Source organism: Serinus canaria, chromosome 4 (assembly GCF_022539315.1).
Source record: "Serinus canaria isolate serCan28SL12 chromosome 4, serCan2020, whole genome shotgun sequence".
NCBI lineage: Eukaryota > Metazoa > Chordata > Aves > Passeriformes > Fringillidae > Serinus > Serinus canaria.
In genome coordinates, this window is record NC_066317.1 from 35938808 (window position 1) to 35961711 (window position 22904).

Here is a 22904-nt window from a genome sequence, read left to right on the forward strand (position 1 = left end):
TACTGAAGAAGAAATAATAACATTTATTTGCCCAGCTAGTCAGTTTATTTTCTTAAAGCTGTATTTTGAAACTGTTTACATTTTTTCTTTTTCCAGCGTGGGGGGTGGAAGGGAAAGGTTAAGGAGAACAAACTGAATTCTTTTTCCTGAATGCAAATTTCTCACTTGCTTCAAAATTGACAAACATGTCTCAAACTTGTTTGGGTTGATATATGTTGCAGCAGCTTTGATTTATTTTAGAAAGTCAAAACTGAATAAATGTGTTGTTTAGAGTTTGGATGGAAAGTATTCTAGACAGAAATAGAGTTTGAGAAAACAGATAATATCAGATGCTGTCTATAGCTAAACTATGTGAATATCTAATATATGCCATATTTCCTCAATAAATGCAATGAGAGCCTCAGACTTTATAATAAGCAAATATGAGCTGCATTTGTGTGACACTTTACATGAACACAGGTACACTCATTTTCCCAACACAAACAGAAAAGTTTTCCTTCTGTCACATCTGTGTATACTGAAGTTACCAAACTTTCAGAAATGGCCATTCAGAAAAATTCTAGTGTCCTTTAGGACAGAACAGTGAGTGTTTGCAGAGGGATGGGCTTCAGGCTCACTTCTTCCTTCAGTGCTGTGTACAGTGCATACAGGTAAGAGTTAAGGCAACACCACATGGCCAAAATTCAAAGGACATGCAGTGGTGGAATAGCAATAGCTTGAGAAACACTAGACAGTTATAAGCATGATCATGCTCACATAGTTGAGCTTGAGATCCTCTGCCCAAGTCTTCTGAAGTGCTTGATCAAGGACCTATTTCCACATCACATCATTTAGTGACACATGGATCAATGAAGCATCATTATTTTAAAATGTGTGTGGAGACACCAAGTGCATTGAAGAAAACACTGCAAAAAACTTTGTTTTTTAAAGAGCTTTTGGAGGACAACCAAGACAATTTTTTTCACTTTTTAAGAGTGATTAAAACTTTTTTTCTCTTTTTAAGACAGAAAATTGCTTAACTTCATGAAAAATCTAATTGCTAAAATGCAAAACATTACTTCTCAGCCACTTTAGACTTAGACTCAAACTGGAAAAAGAAAAAAGACAGAAGTAATGTCTGTATTAATTAGTTGCTTCGTGATTGCCTCTGAGGGAATTTGCACTTGGCATGTTGTGTTTGCTATTTTCTGTTCCACTCTGATTTAGTAACATACTGTAGAGCATGAATTGGGTGCTAATCCTCTAACACTGCTCAAAATCTTGTTGTGAAGAGCAGATGCTGTTATCTGCATGTCATTAGGGTTTCGTTTTCTTTTACCCTAGCCTTGTCTTATGGAAACTTGAATTGTATCATTCTGTTTCTAATTTATCTTCTTGGCTGCTACAGTGGCCTAGAAGTTTTCTAGACCGTGCTAATAGATGTACTCATCTATTCCAGAAAAAACACGTTCTGTCTGCCTGCAGGTTTTGTACTGCATCAGGGTAACAGGAAATTAGGAGAAATGCAGATTAACAATTCATACTTTCTTACTAGTGCAAAATCAAAACCAGTATCGCTAATGTCAAGCTAAGCATATGCCAGAAGAGAATTAAACCTCGTTCTGCATTTGTGGTTTGAGAAGATAATATTTTCTAACAAGAAAAGTTCTAATTTCAAAATTCACTGAATTCTTCTTTTAAAATGTGTAACCTTTGAGGAGTGTTTCTTAGGAAACTATATTCTGCTGTCTCCACTTCAAATCACTTTAAATAGCCCAGAGGCACTTGTCCTTTATAACTGGTCTTACAAATTACATTAAAAGCTTTCAAATTTTTTTTTCTGTAGTACAGTAGCAGACACCTGTGCCTTAACACTGTACTATACACTCTTATTTTGTGTTTGAGATTAAGTGACCACTGCAGAACGCATCCTTGGACTTTCTGCAACACTGGGTGAGGAGTAGTTATCCTGAGCAAGGCAGGTGATACTGTAAACCTGCCTGTAACACAGGGCACAATAGTGATGGGCCACAATACTGCTGGCTCCTGGCTTTGGCTGTGTATGCTACATAAATGCAATGGCATTTACACTTGCTAAAAGTTAATGCAATAAAAAAGTACTTTTTTTGCATGCATTTTGGTTTGTGGAGCAGAGCTATAAACACTTGAAATAGTAATAGCTACATCTTTTTCTTCCCATCATTTATGTAGCCCTTGTATGGACTGTCCTCACATCTAAAACAAAGGTAACACTCCCTAGGTGCTAAACAGAAAGCAGCAGCATAGGCAAAGGGCATGGCTGTGAGGGGTCACTCCTGAATTAAATTCTTGGCTCTGCAATAGGCTTTCTACATAAAAATTCAGATTAGTTCTGTTTTACAGATTAAGAATAACTTCCCACATCACCTCATGATAAGGTAGGGAAAAAGATGAAAGATACTTGTTACCATGATGTATCCAGATGCTACTGATAGCTGAATATTATGTAAACAAACATAATCAGGAACAGCTCTTACTTCAACTACATGTTATATCAACTGCTCCTAGAGTTGTCTGAACAAAACTAGGCAAATCCTTAGTCAATTCCTGCACATGCACAGCAGTTCCACTGCTAATATTCTTCACACTTCAGGAAATGTCAAGACACAACCTGAACAAGTAATTTTTGAAGTATTTCCACAAATGTAGAGCTGTTTAAAATCTAGCTACATGACCAACTTAGAAAGTAATTCAGTATCTGACTCTGAAACAGTTCTCCAATCCTTGACAGCCACTGCTCTAATCTTGCACTGTCAGTTTTTAACAGCTTTAGCAACGAGTCATCTGGTATACATTTGCCAAGGCATTTCTATCATTGACACTTCTAGACTGAGGGAACCAGTTGAAAGCAGCAACATGTTACTCACTCCTACCACTTTCCCTGTTCAGATTTTTCTTGCTTACTGTGTTGAACAGGTGATTGTAGTTGTCCTGTTTCCCAAAAACCAGCATCTGCAAAATAGGTTGTGTATGTAAATGATGTAAACCTCTCTGTACACTGCATGATTTCCCCTGGATAACCCTTTATGGCATCAGGGTTCATCTAAAATAGAGCCTGTAATCTTTAAAGTTGGGTGAATAGCAGATTGGCAACATGCTAATTCAAGTTAATAAATACAGTATAAAACATCAGCTTAGATATTTTACAAGTGTTCTATCATCTCCTAGAATAAACTTTATTGTAGTATTCAGATCAATGTTCCTCTAACTTAAGTATCTGAGGTAGTTAGCATTGTAAAAAAATGCAAACGAAAAGTCCAACACTAATTTAAGAGATAAAAGGAGAAATTTTAGTTAAAATACTTTACAATAAAATAATTATGATTATAAATCTCTTTAGTTAAATATATACACATTACATGGTATTCTAAAAAGAATGAACTTATTAAAGTTTCAAGCAGATCTAATGCACAAATTCACCACTTTTTCAGCTTAGACTGTAATGTCAGTTTAACATTCATAAATGGCCGTGTCAGACTAATGGCATTGTTTTGTGCAAAACTAAAATAAAAATTATGAAAAACAAGTCCTTCTGTTCCCACAGTTAATAGATAGAAAAGGTAGTTTACACATACACACACTTACACACACAAACTTTGATTGCATACAGAGGTTAGAATGACCAGCACTAAAATAACCCCCATCTCTACAAAATAATTAATATCTTGAATTGATGTAGTTTTTGAAAATTACAAATTTTAAGTGCTAGCAAATTGTGCTTTTAGGCAGCCACGTGGCCAATAAGGTAGATGTTGTCATAAAGGTGCCCTACAAAATCTTCACTAATATTCTGTGCAGCTCGTCGCGTGTTCCGGATGAATTCCCTCTTTGACATTTTGTTCTTCACGTGAGGGCTTGTTAGATCAATCGAAAGGAGAATCAAAGAGTAACACAGTACATAAACTGCATCTAGACAAGAGAGAATAAAAAAAAGTTTAAAAAAGAAACTGTGATCATTAAAAGTATTTTTCCCTAAGAAACTTATGGTCATTATCATCTAGGCTCATAATTTTACATATATATACATACACATATATATACAACTACTCAGAAGGGTATCCATGGAAATAAAATTTAATACAGCAACTTTCAAAGTAATAATTTCAGCACACTGCCAAATGAGAATTTACAAATCTCTTAATATTTCTACATAATCTAAAAGCCACTAAGGGCTTTAAAACATTTTAAAAACATTTTCATTTAAACAGATTCTTGAAGTTTGTATAAACTAAAGCCAACATCCTGCAAAAGCTTATCTTTTAAATATGTAAGCAGTTCCACTGCTGAAAACTGCCTCCTCCAACCAATTAGAAATGCTTGTTAACTTGAATGTGGCCCTATATTCCCTTCCATTTCTGTGAGACTATCCACAAGGTAAAATGTTAAGCGTGTAAGACTCAGCAAGAGTAACCTCAGAAAAGAAAAAAGCTCAAAGTGGAAGAAAAAAATGGAAGAAAGATACCATGGAAATAAACCCAACTAATCAGCTAAAAAAAGAATCTGTGTTTTTTGGGCTTTTTTTCCAATTGAGTAACTTTGTACTTTCAGATATACATGTTTAGGTGCTGCTTTTAAAACTATCAAAAACAGCAGCATCATCCAGAAGTATAAAGACTGATCCACAGCTCATTTTTGCTTACCAGGGCTAAGGCCAAGCTCTCTCATCAAATCAGGATTACAAGCACAGAATCTGTGAGAGAACTTTGTTATGAGAGTTTCAAGGTACTCCCCACGCTCCTCAGGAGCGTGAATGTGTCTGAAGAACTCTCTCAGTGCATTTGGCAAGAACTGATTTCTGAAGTTGTGCAGCGTCACAAGGTCATCCAAAACATCTCTCCTGGAAGAACGAAAACCCGTATCATTAGAAAAGTTTCTTTTAACTGTTTCAATATGAAAATGTGTAGATGTTAAAAGTAAAAATTAAAGCTTTAGAATAGCATGAGCTTTTGTTTTTGCTAAAAGGCAAAATTATCACTAACAGCCCAAAGATAACATAAACACATGTTCTTTGCCTATTTGCAGCCAAATACTGCAAAAACATACATGAATCAGAACTCAAAGGTTTTATGTATATTCAATCAAGGTCTACACAGAGGCTTTGATTCCTTTAATCTGTGGCAAACCATTTAAAAAGACAGTAAAGGGAATAGATTGATGAGTGCCACACATTTTGATGTCTAAGTAAAAGCTGTTACAGGATTGTCTTGTTAAAACCAGGCTTCATCTGGCAAAATTTGCTCATGGGAGTCCATCAGAATGTGATGTTCCCAAGTGTTTTGCACTGAACACATACACATATAAATGATTCTGACCACACCTCTATTACCAGATGTGCAAAAGACAGTAGAAAAAAAATTTGGAAGCAAATTTGAAGTGAACCTAAGAATATTTTCCTGTTTAACCTGATTTTAACCTTGCTTGTGAGTTTCAACATTTAAAAAAGTAGTTTTTATTTTTAGTGTCTGATCATACTCTGTTTATGAAAGGAAGATAAATGGCAGTAGGAGTCATTAACATTAACTAGCAATCTCATCCGTTAAATGGTTTTGTATTTTTGTTATTGTCTAAAAGATTTATAAATCTGAAGTTTTACTGCACAGGACTGCCAGTGGTGATAACATTACAGATTCTTTTTATTCCTTTAGTAGCACAGGCTGAAGATGAGAAGCAGGAGAGGATTCCTGCTGAAGTGCTGTTGGCCCTCTGCTCTTCCTATTCAGGTGCAGTTCCTATTCTCCTTCATGGTACTGCTCTCCCCCAACCTGATGGCAGGAGTAAGCACTGTGGAGACAGAACACCAGGCTACAGCAGGGAGAGAGCTCCCTTCTGCAGCTCCTGATGTCTCCAAGAGGCTGCTCCCTTCCCTGTCAGGAGGTGTATGCAACTTCCAATCAAGAACTATCAGACAACCAATTAATGGTCAGATGATTCAACATTAGTTAAAAAGCTATCAACTCTTAGTAAAGTGATACTTTTCTGAATAAAACCCACAAGAAAGGGAACAAAACTTGTCAAGTCAAAAAAAGCAGCGAAATAACCATATAAGATTTTGTGAAGATATGAGATTTATCATTGATAGATGATATTTTTGAGGATTCTTATTAAGTGCTACAGTCATATAAATACTTGAATGAAGTAATTGTTCAGATTTAGAAGAACCATTACCTAGCTGCATTTTTTTGCCTTTTTACATCATTGAAGTGGCATCGCTACATTCAAAATATTGTTAAATGGGGCTGAACATTGAAAATCAATAGAAAATGTCTTAAGAGAAATTTTAATTACCTTTCATCAAGGTAGATTCTCAGCTTCTTCCAATTCAGTGTTCTTGTGCAAAAGATAAACTTAGCTATTTCTTTCGGTGAATCATCTAGTATGCCTTTGGACATAAAGTAGTTGACACCCTGAGATAAAATAAATGTACATATAAATATGTTTAATCTTCATAATGTATTTAGGAACAAGTACTGTACTTTACAATGTAGGACTGTAATCCTACAAATTAACTGGTTTGTTTTTTCAGATTGATTCCTCCTCCTCTAAATCACATTTCAACATGCATAATACACTCTAAAATTATAAATCAAATGCAAAGAAACAATTTAATGTTATGGTTGAGATTTTACATATAGTCATAGTAGAAAATTTTAAATTATGAACTCCACAATGAGCATGATGGTTCTTTAATAATATCTTTACAGTGCATATCAGTATTTTGCTTTTCATACTATTGTAATAGTATTTAAAATGTTGCAGGGACCATAACCAGAAACTTAATAACTTTTGCAAATAAGAAAATCTTAGCCATAATGTGTTTAGTCTTCAAAATCTTTCATTAAAACAGTAATGTTCTCACATGTATACAATGTATCACATTCAAATAGATGCATTGAATGCATTTGTTTAAATGTGTAATAATGCAAATAAACACAAGCACGCTGATTTCAAAGCATAGGTAAGTATCAACATATACAAATATGCATACACAAAAATAAGAACACTATACCTAACATAAAAATGGTTTAAAAATACAGAATTGCATATAATTTATACTAATGATTTCCAGAATTTTACACTTTGACCAAACACACATTTCTTATAGAATAAACACAGCAAATTTAAAGTATTTTAGTGATATTCTGGATTCTCTCTGGTCATTGAAATATCCCAAAGCATAAAACTATTTTCCTTACAATCTCAGAAATCAAACCCCAACTAATGGATTTAAAAAATGTTCACACTTTTCAGCAGCAAAAATCTAAACCTGAGAATAACTAACCAAGTTCTTCTGATTCAGTTTCGCAGGGGCTGGGAGCAGTTCTCAGCATTTGTTACCAAGAAGTGTTGCAACACTTAAGTACAATAGATCTTGACTACAGCAGAAGGATGAAATGTAAAATAAGTAGGACAGTGCATTTCTGCATAGAATAATGTACCAAGGCCACAACCTAAATCACCCTTAAAATACGTCTGAAATATTTTTTTCATTAATCTTCTGATATCAAACTTCACAATATTTTTTAAGTCTGCCCTCTAAGTTTACATTACAGCTACAAAGCTGTAAGGGCAACCTGTCATTCAGTGTATAAACTAAACTTCCCAGTGCTCTTGAATTTTGTGTGAAAAAGAAATAAAGAGCTGAGTGCAGGTTTGGAACATTTTGTGAAGTGTCTTAGTAAAGCAAAGTCTTAGTTGCATAAAGCAGGAAAATAGTTAGAATATATGTTTAAGAACACAAATTAGAAGCCAAAAAACACGTGTAGTATTAACTAGCTATTTTTACCAGTCCATAGTTTTGCTTATATATTTATAGAAAACAGCAGTTAATCAAGATACATTTATTTTTTAAAAAAAATGGTTTATAAAAATAAATAAAAATGTAAAGGTTTTTAGATAGATAAACCAAAAAAGCTAGTAGTGCTATGCCCCAGTTTTAAGAAAAATCCATACTTAGATGACAATGTAATATGTGTTGCTTTATCAGCTTGCATTTCAGTCCAAAATTAGTCCAAATTAGATCATATTTAAGTTTGTCCATACATGATATTAAGTACTTTCTTGAGCCAGAGCTAAATAAGAAATTAGAAATGGGAGATAGCAACAAGGATTTGGGCAATTTATGTAAGATGAGCAGCAGAATATCTCCTTTACATATATCCCAAGTTAATGAGATTTATGTGTTTGCTTCAGTAAGAAGCATTAGTTTAAGGTAATACAAACTGAAGCCTGGTGGGGATGTCTTGAATAGCATTCCTGCTGCAATTAATAAACACTTCTGCAACACATCCAGAAAATGCCTAACATGACATAGCAGAGGCAGGATGACAACAACACCTTCTTTAAGGTAGTGGGTTTCTTTCTCTGAGACAGTAAATGCTGCAGTTTCTTTCTCATGCACTAACTCGCAACTAAATGTAGGATATCCATCTGACTACAAGTCAGGCTACAAAGTCTTTGCATTATTAGTCTCTCTCACTAATTCCTCTCCCCTACCACATGTAATGCTAGACAATATCTTTCCCTGTGAATGCATTTTCCTCCGCTCCTTCACAAGTAAACAGGGTATAAATAAAATATAGTTCACCACATGCCATGATTTTTAGTTGCTTTTTATTTCATCCTAAGCTATCAAAAATACTTTGCAACAGCAGAAGCCTGATTTCTCTTTTAAGTTCTTAAATTTTGTCTCACAGCAAATGAAATTTATTTACAAGATTTACAGCATGTCATTGAATCTGTTTTTCATAACACCATAAATACTACCTTGAAAACCTCTCAGAACCCTTGCTTCCAATAAATCATGTTTGGTAGCTAAAATGGTCACTTGTGGCATATATACTAGCTGAAGTAGGTAGCCCTACACACTATTAAAACCTATGCTAGGATTATTTATCAGTCAGCTGCTGATTCTCTTAGGAAACATTTGACTGCAGTCAGGTAGGCTATTCTGTGCCATGATCTATCAGCTCGGAAGAGGCCTTTTTAACACTTGGGAAACATTGCAGAATAAACATATACAGTATTTTTTTTAAAAATTCCAATTCAGAGGATTGAATTGGAATTTTAAAAATTCCAATTCAGGTAATATTCTTAGCATTAGAGAATTAGGAAGGATGCCTTAAACCCCCCCTCCGTGGCAAGCATGTTATCTCTGAATTTCAGACAGCTCTGGATAAAATATTAATGTATGGAAGTGTTGATTTAAATTACACATGCAAACAACAACTTTAAATATAGACTAACAGTAACAACAAAAGCCATTTGTTATATTTCAGTATGCTATTTTTTACAGTTGTTTTTTTCCCCTCACACACAATGCTTGTTTTGCCAGCCAATTCTATTACAGCACTGACACTCCTTGCTTGTTTTCCACCTGTTTCCAATAGTCTTTGGATTTGTTTATATCCATACAGGATCTCTAAAATGGAAAACTTTTCCTTTTCAGTGTTGATTCCATTTCTGCATTGACTGTCTTCTTTGCTAAGAGTACTTTCAGAGCACTTCAGTACAGCAGTCAACATTAAAACTTTTGTAGTTGCCTTTGAGGCCTCTATTTAGATATGCATACAAAACAAACCAGACATATTCTAAGTTAATGGCACAGAAATTTTGGAATCAGTATCCAGTATAGTAGGGTCTCAACTTCTGCTGGTGATTCTAGGTAACACTAACATTATTAATAAATAATAATTAGACACATATGGTATCATTGTTCCCATTTTTCTAGGGAAGTACACTACCTTAATATATCTAATGGTTTCTAATGGTGCATCTTCTGGAACAATGCAGAGTATTGATGAGATACTGTATAATACAAATTTTCATGACTGTTTTACTAAGTTATGAATCAAGTCATTTGGTGACAAATGTGGACACAATATGTAAGATACATTTCAAACAGTGTCTCTCACTGTATGCCTTTAAAATACAGTCTCAGTGATTCAAACAGGATAGCAGAAATTGCAAATAGATTGCGGAAATATTCTTCACGTTACACAGAATCTATAACTAATAATTTACAAGATTAAACCATTCTGATTTTAATGTAGAAATATCAAAAGGTTTCAGCTCAATGTTCCTTTCCAACTTTTTTTGGTAAGTCAGATAAAAGAATTTCTTTCCTCAACAACATACATGTACTTATAATATTCTTCAGACTGATAAATCATCTCAAAACTGGCTTGCTTAGTAGATCACTATGAAATAGGGTAAGTTTCAAAAACCTTGCTTAGAAATACAGCACAGCAAACAATCCATCATCTACAGACTATCTATAATTAAAAGTCAGGTGAGATAGCTTTACACAAGTGGCTAACAATTTATAACCAGGAAAAGGTCAGAAAAACCTAGCCTCACTTAGTCAAAAACTAAGGGCAGCTTGCAGAATGAGACAACCAGAATAGTGGAAAGACAGGTTTAGAGTAAGCACTGTGTTACTGTACTTCATTATTATGCTATGCAAAGGAAATCCTGACCTCACTAAAGACAGTTTTGGTATAGTACAGATTCCACAAGGTACATAAAAATAAATGCTATTTAATAGATCAGCTAGAACCATTAATGATGAAACAAAAAAATAGATCTTTGCTGACCAAAAGATTCTTGTTTGCACCTTCAGTTTCAATTTTAGCTACATAGCATTGACAAAATATTTTGTAGGGAGTTAGAAACTGGATATAAAACAATGGGAAATAACTTCTGGTTGCTTACAAATTCCTAGTCATAAGCACACAAGATGAAATGAGCACTGCATGAGAAACATTTCACATACACCATACACTCTTTAAAATAAAATATAGCAGAAATCAGGTAGGCAGATTAAACACCATATTTATATTCAAGTGCTAATACTAACACTAAACTATCCCCTTTCTCCAAAGAAAAAACAAAAACCAGATTCCAAAATATTGACTATAATGGTGGTGCCATGTGAAAAAAGCCCAACAAAACCAACCAACAAAAAAATCCCAAACCCAAAACCAAAAGAACAAAACCAAAACAAAACAAAAAACCCAACCCAAACATGCACTGGAGTTTTTTTTTTTTTTCAGATTACATGTCATGAGTTTATGCACATCCTTTTAGCAGAATGTGAGCACCTGCTATGAATTATGCAAGCTCATGCACACAATCAACACGTTAAATTACAGCAGATATCACAACACCATGCACACAACAATGGCTAACCAGAGAATCCTACCACAAAGTGTGCAGATGCTCTTCCCTACCCCGTGAGCCACCGCTAGCTCTGGAGCTGTTGCTGTGGAGCCTGGTTACCCATTTTCATGACATGGGCGGTGTCCTTTGGAGAATCTTGCTCCTGTGGCTGTAAGTATTCCTATTTTTATAGTAATTTGATCAGGTCTGTTATCAAATGTAAAGCAGAGTTTGGCAGGAAATTCGGAGACACAATTTGTAATAGTGGAATGTCATATCATTCGTTCCAGTCACAGTGTCCTTATAATAATAATAATTCTGCCAATATCACAGTTGTAAACACTAAAAGCAACAGTATTTGTGAATTCTCCTGAAACGCAGGCCCTGAATGATTCCTACCAGGCTACGGTGCTCCAGAGGGAGAGAGGAACAGAGCCCTTAGGAGATACCCTGAGGTTCTCATCTCTCATTGAAGCAGAGTATTTGTACTTCTATTGTAAAATATAACCACAATGAAGAAGCAAGAGTAGCAAAATAAAGTTAATACCTAATTTATGTATGCCGTAAGTTAGCTCTAATTTGCAGATTTAAATTGCCTTTAAAAATAATGAATCATCTATTAAGTGCCTTTTCTGAAGGCTCCAAATACTTTAAAGATACCAAGATTACTTTAAATTAGGTTGAAATATAATGGCACATTATAAACAGAGATAGTTAGGTTAAAAAACTGTGTTAAAAAGTTGAAATACAAAGAAAAATTTGGACGTACAATGCTACTGGTAATATACTGAATGTATTACTGAAAACATGTAAGTTACCTAAATATTGCATCTTTTTTGAAAGCTTTCACATTTATTACTAAATTTGTGAGAATTCTGCAGAAAAACAATACTAATCACTCAAGTGGCCAGGTGATGATGTCTTGATGCTGTGCATCAGAGTTCAAGGCAGAGTTCTACCAGAAAAATTACAAAATACTCTATTTGTGACTGATAAAAATAATGGTCTCTAAATCAAGCAGAATATGAGATAAAGCAAGAACTTAAACAAAATTACATTATTGCAATGATTCACAGAACTGCTTTATTTATTTTCCCCCATGGTCACAAGTTCACACGTTCTGTATCATATCAGTTGAGTGAAATTTGCTTCTAGAAGTGTTTCTTTTCATATCTCAATCCTTTTTCTACTTGGGATTTATTCAATTACTACTTCCACGTATATGTGTAACTATATGCAGGAAGTTGACAGCATTTTTGTTCAGTACTGTGTACACTCTTTTCCAAGGAAACATGAAACAGGAGTCTGGTTTTCTACACAAAAGACTCTCTCTGCCAATTGGGCATTAACTGTCTATCTCCCAGGCAAAAGCTGTCTACTCTCAAACTGTTTTCTTCTTTGAAAGGTGATAGACTGAAAGCAGAAACTGACTTTTCCAGTTAGTTACATGAACTTAAAAATGGAAACCTTTCAGTCTGACAAGGGATGGTTTTTTTTTGAAAATAAATTTATGCTGTTCTATAAGAAAAGATTATGCACAACAAACACCTACAGAAACTAAATCAAACTGATCTTCAAGATAGTTCAGCACTAGATCTTTTTCATATTTCAAGATTTGCTCCTTGATAGTGGGAATAGGTGAAAATCTCCTACAAGAAAACGTGATTGCAATAGAAGTAATCAGACTTTATACCTCATCCTGCTTTGTCTAAAGTGAACCAAACTCAAACTCTGCATTTTAACGTTTTTATTTATGTCAGCTCATTGCTATGCTCTTCCAATTCACCACTGTCTCTTCAGTTAGGATATCTGCCTCGTTTCTAAGTTAATACGTGGTTATGAATTTCTGGCATCCACAGAAGTGTACAGAGCACTTAAGAGGCAAGTCATGTAAATGATGTACACAGGTACAATACTCAAAAAAACCACCAGAATACTGCTGTAGCTCAGTATTAGCCACCCCTACAGTAAAACAAACACTGATTAAAACTTTGTTTTTATATGGCTATAATTATTAAAAAACAATCACAATTATTGTAACTTTTATTACTGTCAGCAACAGTTCACTTACCTCATCAGGGTTGGCATTAAAGGTGAGACTGCCCTCATCTAGCTGCATATACAATTTTCTAAAAGAAAATCCTAGAGGCGGATTCTTATTGTATATAGAACAGTGACCCCAAGTGGATTTGCACAACCTATGAAAATAGAATTAATCTATTATAAAAATTCCTTTCCAAATTTCATGGATTTTACAGAAGCAAAATGTAATCAACACTGCAAAGCTAATACTCGAGCTATAGGAAAAGTCAGAAGTAGGTTGTTGTAATAGTTATTTAGTCTTTTTGCCATGTTTTTCTAAAATCTTCAATTATATGATTAACATTTTCTTCTCATAGAGGTTTTGGTGTATTTGAATGCAACATCAAAACATATCCCAGTAGGTGGCATCATAATGACAACCAGACAGCAGACACCTCTGGCACTCCTAGAACCTCAACACTGGCGAACAGCAACAAGTTGTTCTCCTGGGGTACTATGACAGATTAAAACATTCCGTTTCTTTTCCTGTGCCCCAGTTGTGCAGTGAATTGGACACTGTATCTGCACACAATTATGCCATTAATTCAGCACTTTCCTCATCTTCCTTCTTCACCCAACTCTTCTTCCTCTTGTCCTAATTGGCCAGTCCTAATGACTAGATCCAGTCCCATCCCCCTTTATCTTCTATAACTTTTGACCTTCTTTCCTTTTTATTCCACCCTGACTCCATATCAGTTTCATCAGTTTCTGTCCCTCATCTCAGTTTCTTTGATGGTACCATCTGCAATTCCCGTTCTACACACTCTAGATTCCTTATTGAACTGGTAGTTCTGCTTCAACAAACCTGCCCTGTAACTAATTAGGAACAATGTTTAGGACCCAGGTAGTCACTGGAGACATGGCAAAGATTCTATTTTCAAATCTGGAACCTGGGTCTTATTTGGACTGAGTTTGGAACTGCAACCACAGTACTTGCCAAAGCTAAAACACACCCTTATACATGTGGAATACTGAAGATTTTTATAGAGATTATGCAAATTGTAATTTTTATTTATTGCTAAATCAGGATGCATTTTCATTACCAAAAGAAATGTGGTATGAATGTGAGTATTATTTGGGAAGACTTCACAAAAAATAGTTGAGTTGTTTCCTAGAATGAACTTCAAGGAAAATATGTATTTCCATCCCACATGTTAAGAATATATACGGCATGTAATTAAGAAGCTCTACTATCTTCAAGCTTTGGTCTGGGGGATTTATTTGTATTTAGGTTGGGTTTGATATTAAGAACTGAGCACAGTACAATGCACATTGATAAACTTAGAAGCTTACTGGTATCCTTCACTAGAATTCCTCTTTCCTGGCAATAGAATAGTTCCCAACAGCAGAACAATTGTGACTAAGAAGTTACACTGCATCATCCTTTTGCTAGGTTCAAAAGCATGATAGGAAGGGAAGCTGCTTAATTCCTTGCCAGGCAAGGAAACACATGAGGGGAGGAAGAGATGTGGAGCATAATGAAAGGTAAATAAACAACCTGAACAGCAACCCAACTGCTACAGTAGTAATACTGTCTGTTAAGGGAGAAGAAAATGTTGTGAAAGAAGTTACAAGTTCTGCTAACCATCTACTCTAAAGATAAGTATGATTTCATGAGTGCTTCCTAGTGCTGTAAAACATAAAATACCAAAGAATACGTTAATGACATTTTGATGTTACACTACTTTATCTTAAAAATGTTCCTTTATTTATTTCCCAAACATACAAATTCTGCATATATTATACATAAATGTGTTTCAAATGTTAGGCTGAAGAGATTTCACTTGAGAAAAAAAACTTTTCTTTCCTCCCTCCAGAGCCATCTTCCAAAAAAGATACACTTAATTTGCTTCAAGTGTAGTAGATGAGTTCTCACTTCTCTTCCTCTGGAAGTCTGGCTGAATAGGTTTGCTTGCTTAAGCTAGACAACTGTTCAGAGAAGTAATGATACAAACACCTGAGATGTGCTTCGAGATAATACAAAAGTGAAGACAAGTCATGCTATCTCAAGCACCAGGTATTTAATAATACACGTGTATACTTGTGCCAAGCACACTTGTGTATGTAGCAACCTCCAGTAATACCCCATGCTAATTAGAAATCCAGAATAACACATTTTTAAACTATATCTGTTTCCTCTATATAAATCTCATTTAACTTAGGAAACCTTTGCTAGGATAGAAAGGCAAAAAGCACTTACTGAGGCAAATTTAAAATCTAATTTTTTTTACTATGTCCAGGTGATATTTCTCTTTTTGTGCTTACCCTTGCCAGAGGAGCTCATCATTAGCAAGATCCTGCCAGACACATGATGCTAGACAGAGATCAGTTGCATTCAAGTATGACAAAATGGTAAAACTGAGCTCTGGTGGCAACATTTCCAAGTTAATGAATCCTTCTTGTTCTTTAGATTTTCTTGTCTTCAGCAGGTGGTAGATGTCAATGCCTCCTTGAGCTTGTTTGCGGTGGCTTGTATTGGAAACATTGTTAGCAGGTATCCTCCTACCATGCTCCCTGGTAAGATAGCTTTGTCCACTGTATCCTTGCAATTGCTGGTTCCTAGCAATTCTCCAGAGTCCCTGACCCATCTGCGAGCCTGCTGGACATAAAATCCAAATTAGATGTTGACAGCTATTTGTAAACATTTGTAAGACAGACTTAGCACATGAGTCAAATTTTGGGACTGATCTGAATAGGCAGAAAGTGAGTACTGGCAAAGTTATGTTGACCAGGTAATTGGTCTTTATAGGGCAACTGAAAAAATACTGAAAACAAAACCTACTTAAAACACCTAGATTTTTTTCAAAAGTTTCCATGCTTGAATAGCTACAAAATTAACAATAAGCTTCTTCAAAGAGTACCAAATATTATCCATGTCTCATGCAAGTTAAGAAACCTTAGGCTTCAGAACATTTGGAATCTTCGAACTTCCTTCAAAATTTCATAAAAAGAAAATTCATTCTAGAGTCAATGAAGGACTCTTTAGAGACAACAATTGGATAACACAGTGACTGACACAGAAACAAAGCTTAATGACTTCAGTGATAATGCAGTAAGGATTTTGAGTGCTCAGAAACAAGAGAATAAGTCTCTTTTCAAGCTTTCTTACTTAGTAGCATAACATAGAGCCTTGATAATAAGATACTCACGTACTTATACAGAGAATATCACTGCAGAAATAGTATAAAAAGCCTTTTTGTAATAAAAAAAAATTAAAAACATATTTGCCATTTCAAGGACGAACTGAGGAAATTTCACAGAAGAAACAAAATGAGACACAATTTAAACCAGTCTAGAACCAGCTGCTGAAAATCCACAAGCTCTACTATTTGTGTTGCTATTCAGCAGCTTATATGTCATTTGTTAGAACACATATAATTTTCCCAATCATGTAATTACTTTCAGCATTGTAATAATCCAGGATGAATGCTTTCATAATAAAAGATGAGCAAACCTATTGTTACGGAGCCTTTTAAGTAATGATGTCAAAGACTATATTTTGAAATAATTTTCAACCTGTATTTCCAATCTTCAGATTCAGACCATTTAAATGCATGTTAACAAACTTCTAATAATGTAATCTTATCTAGTAATTTAAACCACTTGATAGCTTGGCTATCAAGAGTAGCTACCACAGTAAAAATAACATCGAGCTTGTTTATAAATCGCTGATCTTCTCTAGCTCTGTCTGCTATCTATCAAAGTCTGATTTAAATTCTAATTGCGTCTTCCTCATGTTACTTTGCTACTTACTGCATAATAAATTCTTTTGGAGTGTTGACAAGCATGATAGGATGCTAAAAGTAATCTAGATTAATGCTGCATCAGTATTGGATTCTACTTGATTAAATAAAAACCAACATGCACTCTAGATATAAACACTCTTCACTTCATAGTAACTGAGCCCTACAGTTGCTGATTTGCAGCCACGACTATCCCAACAGGAAAACGTTCCATCCTTCGACGCAAGCCCATCGAAGCTAAAGCTTCCTTCATAGCAGCTGCATTGCAACCGAGGACTGCTGGTTTCCCCCAGAACGTGAAAACCCTACAATCCCGACTCCGGGCAACCAGGCTGGCGGGCGGAGACACAGCCCGTCCCGCAGGCCCAGAGCCGCCCCAGGGAGCCGAGGCCCGAAGCCGCCCAAGGCCGCACCGTGCCCCGAGAAGCTCCGCAGCCGAGCCGCCGCCTGAGCCGCTGGTCCTTGCGCAAAGCGGCACCGGGACCCTGCCCGGGCACGGCCGCCCCGCTCGCGGCACCGGCGGTCGCGGCCCGGCGGGTGCCGCCCCCCGGCCCCATTGGGCCGCTCCCGGAGCCCCCGCTGCCGATTGGCCGCGCCGCCCGCCCGTCCGCGCCGCCGAGGGGCCCCCGCGGGCCCTACCTGTGCCAGCTCCGCTCCAACCGCCGCCGCGACGAGCCCGGCCCGCCTGCGTGCGAGGGCCGCGCCGGGCGGGAGGGGCTGCACGGGCCTGGCGGCAGGGAGAGGCGTACAGGCCCAGGGAAGGAGCCTCGGCAGGCAGTCCGAGCCCGCCGCCGCCGCCGCCCTGACTCCTGCCCGGGCAGCTCTGACGTCTGCTGTTGTTGCTGGAAGTGACGTCCACAGGGAGGGGCGCGCGGGGAGCGGAAGTGCCGGTCGGGTTCGGCGGCGGCAGATTCGGTCTGCGCCCGCCGCCTCCGGGAACGGCCGCGGGGCCCGCCACGCTGCTGGGGAACGGCGGCGCTCCCGCCGCGCGGGTGAGCGTCAGCATCGCTCTCGGGGCGGGGTCTGTCCCCGCCGCCTGGGCCGCCTCCTGGCCCGGGGCTCTCCCTCTCTGCGGAGACGGCGAGCTCTGGGGAGGGCCTGGTCTCCGCTTTTGTAGGGGCGAGGAAAGGCGGGTGGGGTTAGGGTTAGGGTTAGGTTAGTGGCCCCGGTCCCACTCTGGCGAGTTTGACGCAAGGTGCTGGTTCCGGGACCGCAGCCCGCCTTGCCGTGTCCTGGCTAGGACGCGTTGTTTTTCCGCTGGTGCCCAGGGCGACCAGCCGAGGACGCGCAGTCCCTTGTGCCGCTCGCTGGTGTGCAAGTGGCCTCTGCGCGAAGGGTGTCGCAGCTGGCACGGCGGAGAAGTCCCGTATTTGTCGGTGATGTTTTTGCAGCTCTGCGTTAATGGTGCGATTTCCCCCAGCTCCCCGTCCTGTGCAACTGGAGAGTCTGGATTCGGCTGGAAAAAATCAAAAGTCTAATTGTTGGGCAATTCAAAGACAGCGTTTACAGTGTTAACATACTTGGTAACTTGCATGGGATCGTTTTTTTTAGTTTTTGCTTGTTTGTTTTGGTCTTTTGCTTTAGTTTTTTACATTGATCCTTTGAATATCTATCATACACATTTTTGACAGCTGTTCTTTGAGCCACTTCCTCAAAGCTCTATATTATCATACCTTGAAACTTTGTTATACTCGCTTTTATTCTTCATAGCCAGTGGTCTGTAAATTTTACAGATTTCTACAGACGAAAGCTGTGTATCTCATTTTGTGTATCTCACTGGGTTCACCTTCCCAAGATTTGCTACCAACTTGACTGTAACTTTTATGATCTCTTAGGCTATTTTGTAGTGACAGTAGTTACCAGTTTTTACATCCAGAGGCCTGGTGTAAAAAGAAAGGATTGTTGATACTTTTGGGAAACAGCCTATATAAGAGTGTCTTCTGTGAATATTTGCGTTGCAGATTAGAGCTTCAGTTTTATGTCGTATTCTTTGAGATTTGTCTTGCTAGCTAGTTATATTTGCAAAACTGTAGAAGGGATCACATTTTAATATAGTGCACGAAGAATAGCTGCCTCAATTTCCAAATACTTGGTTAAATTCTTTCAAGCTTTGAAAAGTATTGTGTACTTATGTTTAGTGCAACTAATAACCCAGAACCTAATGATTAAAATAAAGGAACCTCATGATTATGTAGGAAGAAAATCCTTTTAGCAAGGGTAGAACACATGGGAAGAGCCTAATCTTGAGGATTGCTGAATAAACATCGCAGAAGCACAAGAAGAAAAACACCCACAACAAACCCAGCCCACTGTAACTGGAAGTTTTAACTGTTTCTTGAGACTATTGCTTCGTTTATCAGCTGAGTGACTGTGCCTCTTCACTGCTTCCATTGGTAGGCTTCAAAATACTTGTTTTGTTGCAAGAAAAGAAATTTAGTGAAGATAGTGGCAGGTAGTTATTTCCCAGGTTCTAGCAGAGAGTTGAATTTAAGTGATTATTGCTTTTTGTAATTTTTGTGTACATAATTCTTTTTAACAGACACACTTTTTTATGTTTATTTCATAATCTGAAAGAAGAATAGTGTTTGGAATAATGGCAACAGGAGACCTAAATGGAAGTTTAAGAAAAATAGAACAAGGACTTCGCTTGTTAAATTATCCACGAGATGTGGATTATACAGTGTAAGTGGCAGTGTGCAAACTTATGCTAATACATGATGACAGCAAGATGTGTTAACAAGATATGTATAAGGATTAGCATTGCACCCAGTGATAAGCAGAATATAACTGGGAACTGGGGGTGTGGTCTGTGTGAACTGGAATATAAAAGTGTGCAGTTTTGCTCTTCTAAGCAATCCTTGGAGCAATCCTGGGCTGTATTACTGCCTTGCTCCTCTTCTGCCCTTCTTGTCTTTATTTTAGTTAATCTCACCTTTCGGATTCTTCTGAAGTGCTTGCAAAACTTCCTTCAGGAAATTTCATCCTGTAAAGATTAGAAACAAAAAAATTGTCTGAATGTTGAGCTGGAAATGCTGGTGGGCTTTAGACTTGACAGTGTTTAAATTCTATGTTGATCTCAAAAACATTTTTTTTTACCATTTTACAGATAAAAGCAAAGATGACTGAATGAGAGATGCCTGGACAATGAAACCTTAGAATGAAAGATATTTAGATAGAACCTGCTGTGCATTTATTTCTTTCAAGTTAAATGTTGGAATTAATGTAATGAAAAACTTTTGTTACCTTCTGCTGTGTAAAATACTGTTGTTTCTTTATAGGTTAGTAAAGGGTGATCCAGCTGCGTTTTTACCCATCATCAGCTATTGTTTTACATCTTTTTCAACTTGTATAGCAGAGCTTTTGGTTAAGTGTGAGGTGGAACTGACAGCCAAGAGCGACTTGCGTTTTATTGAAGCTGTTTATAAGGTATCCCTTCTTGTTCTTTGCTAAAGAAACAGGGGTTTGTGTACAACTTCACAGAAATTAAACATTTACTATGAGCTTTACTACAAAGTGAAAGCTTTTGGAAACAAACATGAATTTTAGTTCTGTTGGGATTTAAGATGAGTAGTAAGTCACTGTTAGATTTTAATGAAAATAAGGGTGGGTGGTTGTAGCCAAATCTCAGTTTTGAGACATTTGCAGAAATGGTAATATTGTTAGATATTAGTTTTGAAGAACACAGAAATTTTTATTGGACAAAAAGATTTATAGAAGTGACCTTGGCAAAAATCTTAACCACCAAAAAAAAAAAATCACAAGGAACTCAAAAAATTATAAGCACAGTTTAAAAATACAGCTATTTTGAAACACTATGCCATTTTAATACATAAAGTTAATGTTAACCTTTTATAAATCAGAATCAAATTCTTAACTGATTGAAAATAACTTTGAACTATCCTTAAAATATACAAAAACACGTTTTTATGAAAGGTGGATTGATGAATTGAATAATAGTGGCTTATTCAGGCTAGTTTTTCATCTGAGAGGAAAGACTTCTTTGGGAGCCTTAAGTAGCCCTCTCATGTATTTTCTGGGATTAATATAACTTTTTACTGTAAATTCACTTTAAAAGCTCTTAGTTTTAAGTTTTTTTAGTATTAATTTGTATAGTTGGTTATTTCTTGAATCTTAAGACTGTGAGTTGAAGTTTACAAGAGTGATGTGAATGAAAGAGGAGATATTTTTAAGACCTAGTTAAAAGAAACAGCTATATATTTATTGATTTATATAAAAATAATTGAATGAGAAAAGGCTGAACTGCTGAAGTGCAGAATGAAAGACAAGACTGTAGTAAAATAAGAATATGGAGATGCCATTCCTGCAGCAAATTGTGAGATGAGTTTGAAAGTGAAGTAAACTCTTATTTTGTTGCAGTTTCTTCGAGATCAATTTCAGTATAAACCGATTTTAACAAAAGAGCAGTTTCTTCAGGTTGGCTTTGCGGAAAGGAAAATGCAAATTGTTTGTGATGTTATCAACTGTGTGGTGAAGAAACATAAGGAGTTGAGTAACTCTAGTAAGGTACTGATGAAATGGTGGCCTTTTTTATAAGTTTCTTTTGACATGTTTGATGTTGCAGATAAATTGGTCTTCAGCTTCTGTTTGAAGATGCAGCATTGCTCATGGACCAAATAATGGAAAGTTAGGATGAAGTCTCATTGTAAGATGCTTGAATGCTTTCATTCAAGACATGAAGCTGCCAATACTTTGTAGCATAAAAAAATTAGAATGAAGATAAATCTAATTGTTGTTTTTACAGTAGATTATATATTTTCTTTTACACTTCTTGATACAGTGAACATGTGTATTAATAAACTTCTCAGATAAATTTAAAGGCAAAATGAAATCATCTCTCATGTTGAATTTCTTTAACAATTCAAAAATGACACTTGTATTTGTTTCTCAAATCTGATTATTTCATCAGTGATACTTGTAATGGCATTATTTTTTATCAGTGTGTGTGATATATTGGTCTCTGCTTTAATGAAAGGAATTTCCAGTCTTTATATTTCACAGTATTTTGTTTCCTTTGAGTATTTAACTAGTCTTCAGAACTTCTGCGTACTTAGTTTGTCAGTTTTGAAGACATAACTACATTTTTTGTATTTGTTTTTCTTTCAACTCTGGTGCAAGTTGTCTTGCACCAGATGCAAGACAACTTGCACCAGAGTTGAAAGAAAAACATCTATTGATGCCACCTAGCCTAGGTATTAATGAGTGTAAAAGTATGGCATTTACTTCTGGATCCGTGTTCTCTATAAATTTGGGTCTTTTTTTTAGACATTATTGTACTACAGTGGTTTAAATGGGTTGTGGGGGGCTGCCGTGAAATATTCCTGTCAGTCAGTAATGGTGTTAAAGTGGGGTGTGGAATTCTGAAAATTTTCCTGTGTTTTCTTCTGTTCACTTTGGAGGTTAAATCCCAAACAAGAAAAAAAATCAGACCTCTTAAAAATGAAGTATGGTCAAATTGTGGTAAAGGTGTTGCTGATCCAAGTCGTGGTGCTGTGAATTCCAAGCAGGTATGAAAATAATTTTTTATGTCTAAAGGTTAATCTTGTTTGTTGTAAGTCAGGCTCTTGCTGGAATTTTTTGCTTTTGTTTTGGTTTTAATATTTAATCAAACCAGTTTTCATGTGGGCTGGTGGTTTTTTGTTTGTTTTACTCCAAAGTGTGGTTGGCTGAACTAATAACTGAAATTCAGAGGATGTTGCCTCTCTTGAATAGTTGATCTCAAAGTCTTGCTGGTAATGACCTAGTGTTGTTTGTGCTATATTTGAATTATATCAAGTGTAAGGGAAAAAGATGGAATGGGACAAAGATGTATTTTTTCAATGGAAAAAGATACAATGGGACAAAGAAGCTGTATGGTGTTTGAAGAGTGAAGTGTGCTTGGCCTTG

General features: G+C 36.6%; 2 protein-coding genes across 7 annotated transcripts in view; one reads left to right on the forward strand and one right to left on the reverse strand.

Moving 5' to 3' along the window:
• Nucleotides 1-17867, reverse strand: FBXO8 (F-box protein 8). Of its 2 annotated transcripts, none has more exons than XM_030238812.2 (6): nt 17640-17867; nt 15523-15856; nt 13247-13373; nt 6304-6422; nt 4659-4855; nt 1-3927 (listed from the first exon to the last, which is right to left on the reverse strand). In XM_030238812.2, the coding sequence occupies exons 2-6, from the start codon at nt 15843-15845 to the stop codon at nt 3740-3742; spliced, it is 954 nt and encodes a 317-aa protein (XP_030094672.1). In that variant the 5' UTR covers nt 15846-15856; nt 17640-17867; the 3' UTR covers nt 1-3739. The 2 variants fall into 2 exon arrangements, with proteins under 2 accessions (XP_030094672.1, XP_030094671.1); XM_030238811.2 differs by having other exon boundaries at nt 15523-15853; nt 17640-17782.
• The window catches only part of CEP44 (centrosomal protein 44), a 12814-nt gene continuing 7770 nt past the window's right edge, over nt 17861-22904 (forward strand). For 3 of the 5 annotated variants that reach the window (XM_030238806.2, XM_030238810.2, XM_050973704.1), the window contains exons 1-5: nt 17861-17992; nt 19540-19682; nt 20279-20426; nt 21378-21524; nt 22418-22525. In XM_030238806.2, coding sequence (XP_030094666.1) covers nt 19594-19682; nt 20279-20426; nt 21378-21524; nt 22418-22525 — 492 coding nt within the window. In that variant the 5' untranslated portion in view covers nt 17861-17992; nt 19540-19593. The remainder of the gene's footprint in view (nt 17993-19539; nt 19683-20278; nt 20427-21377; nt 21525-22417; nt 22526-22904) is intronic. The other 2 variants (XM_030238807.2, XM_030238809.2) reach the window with 2 other exon arrangements.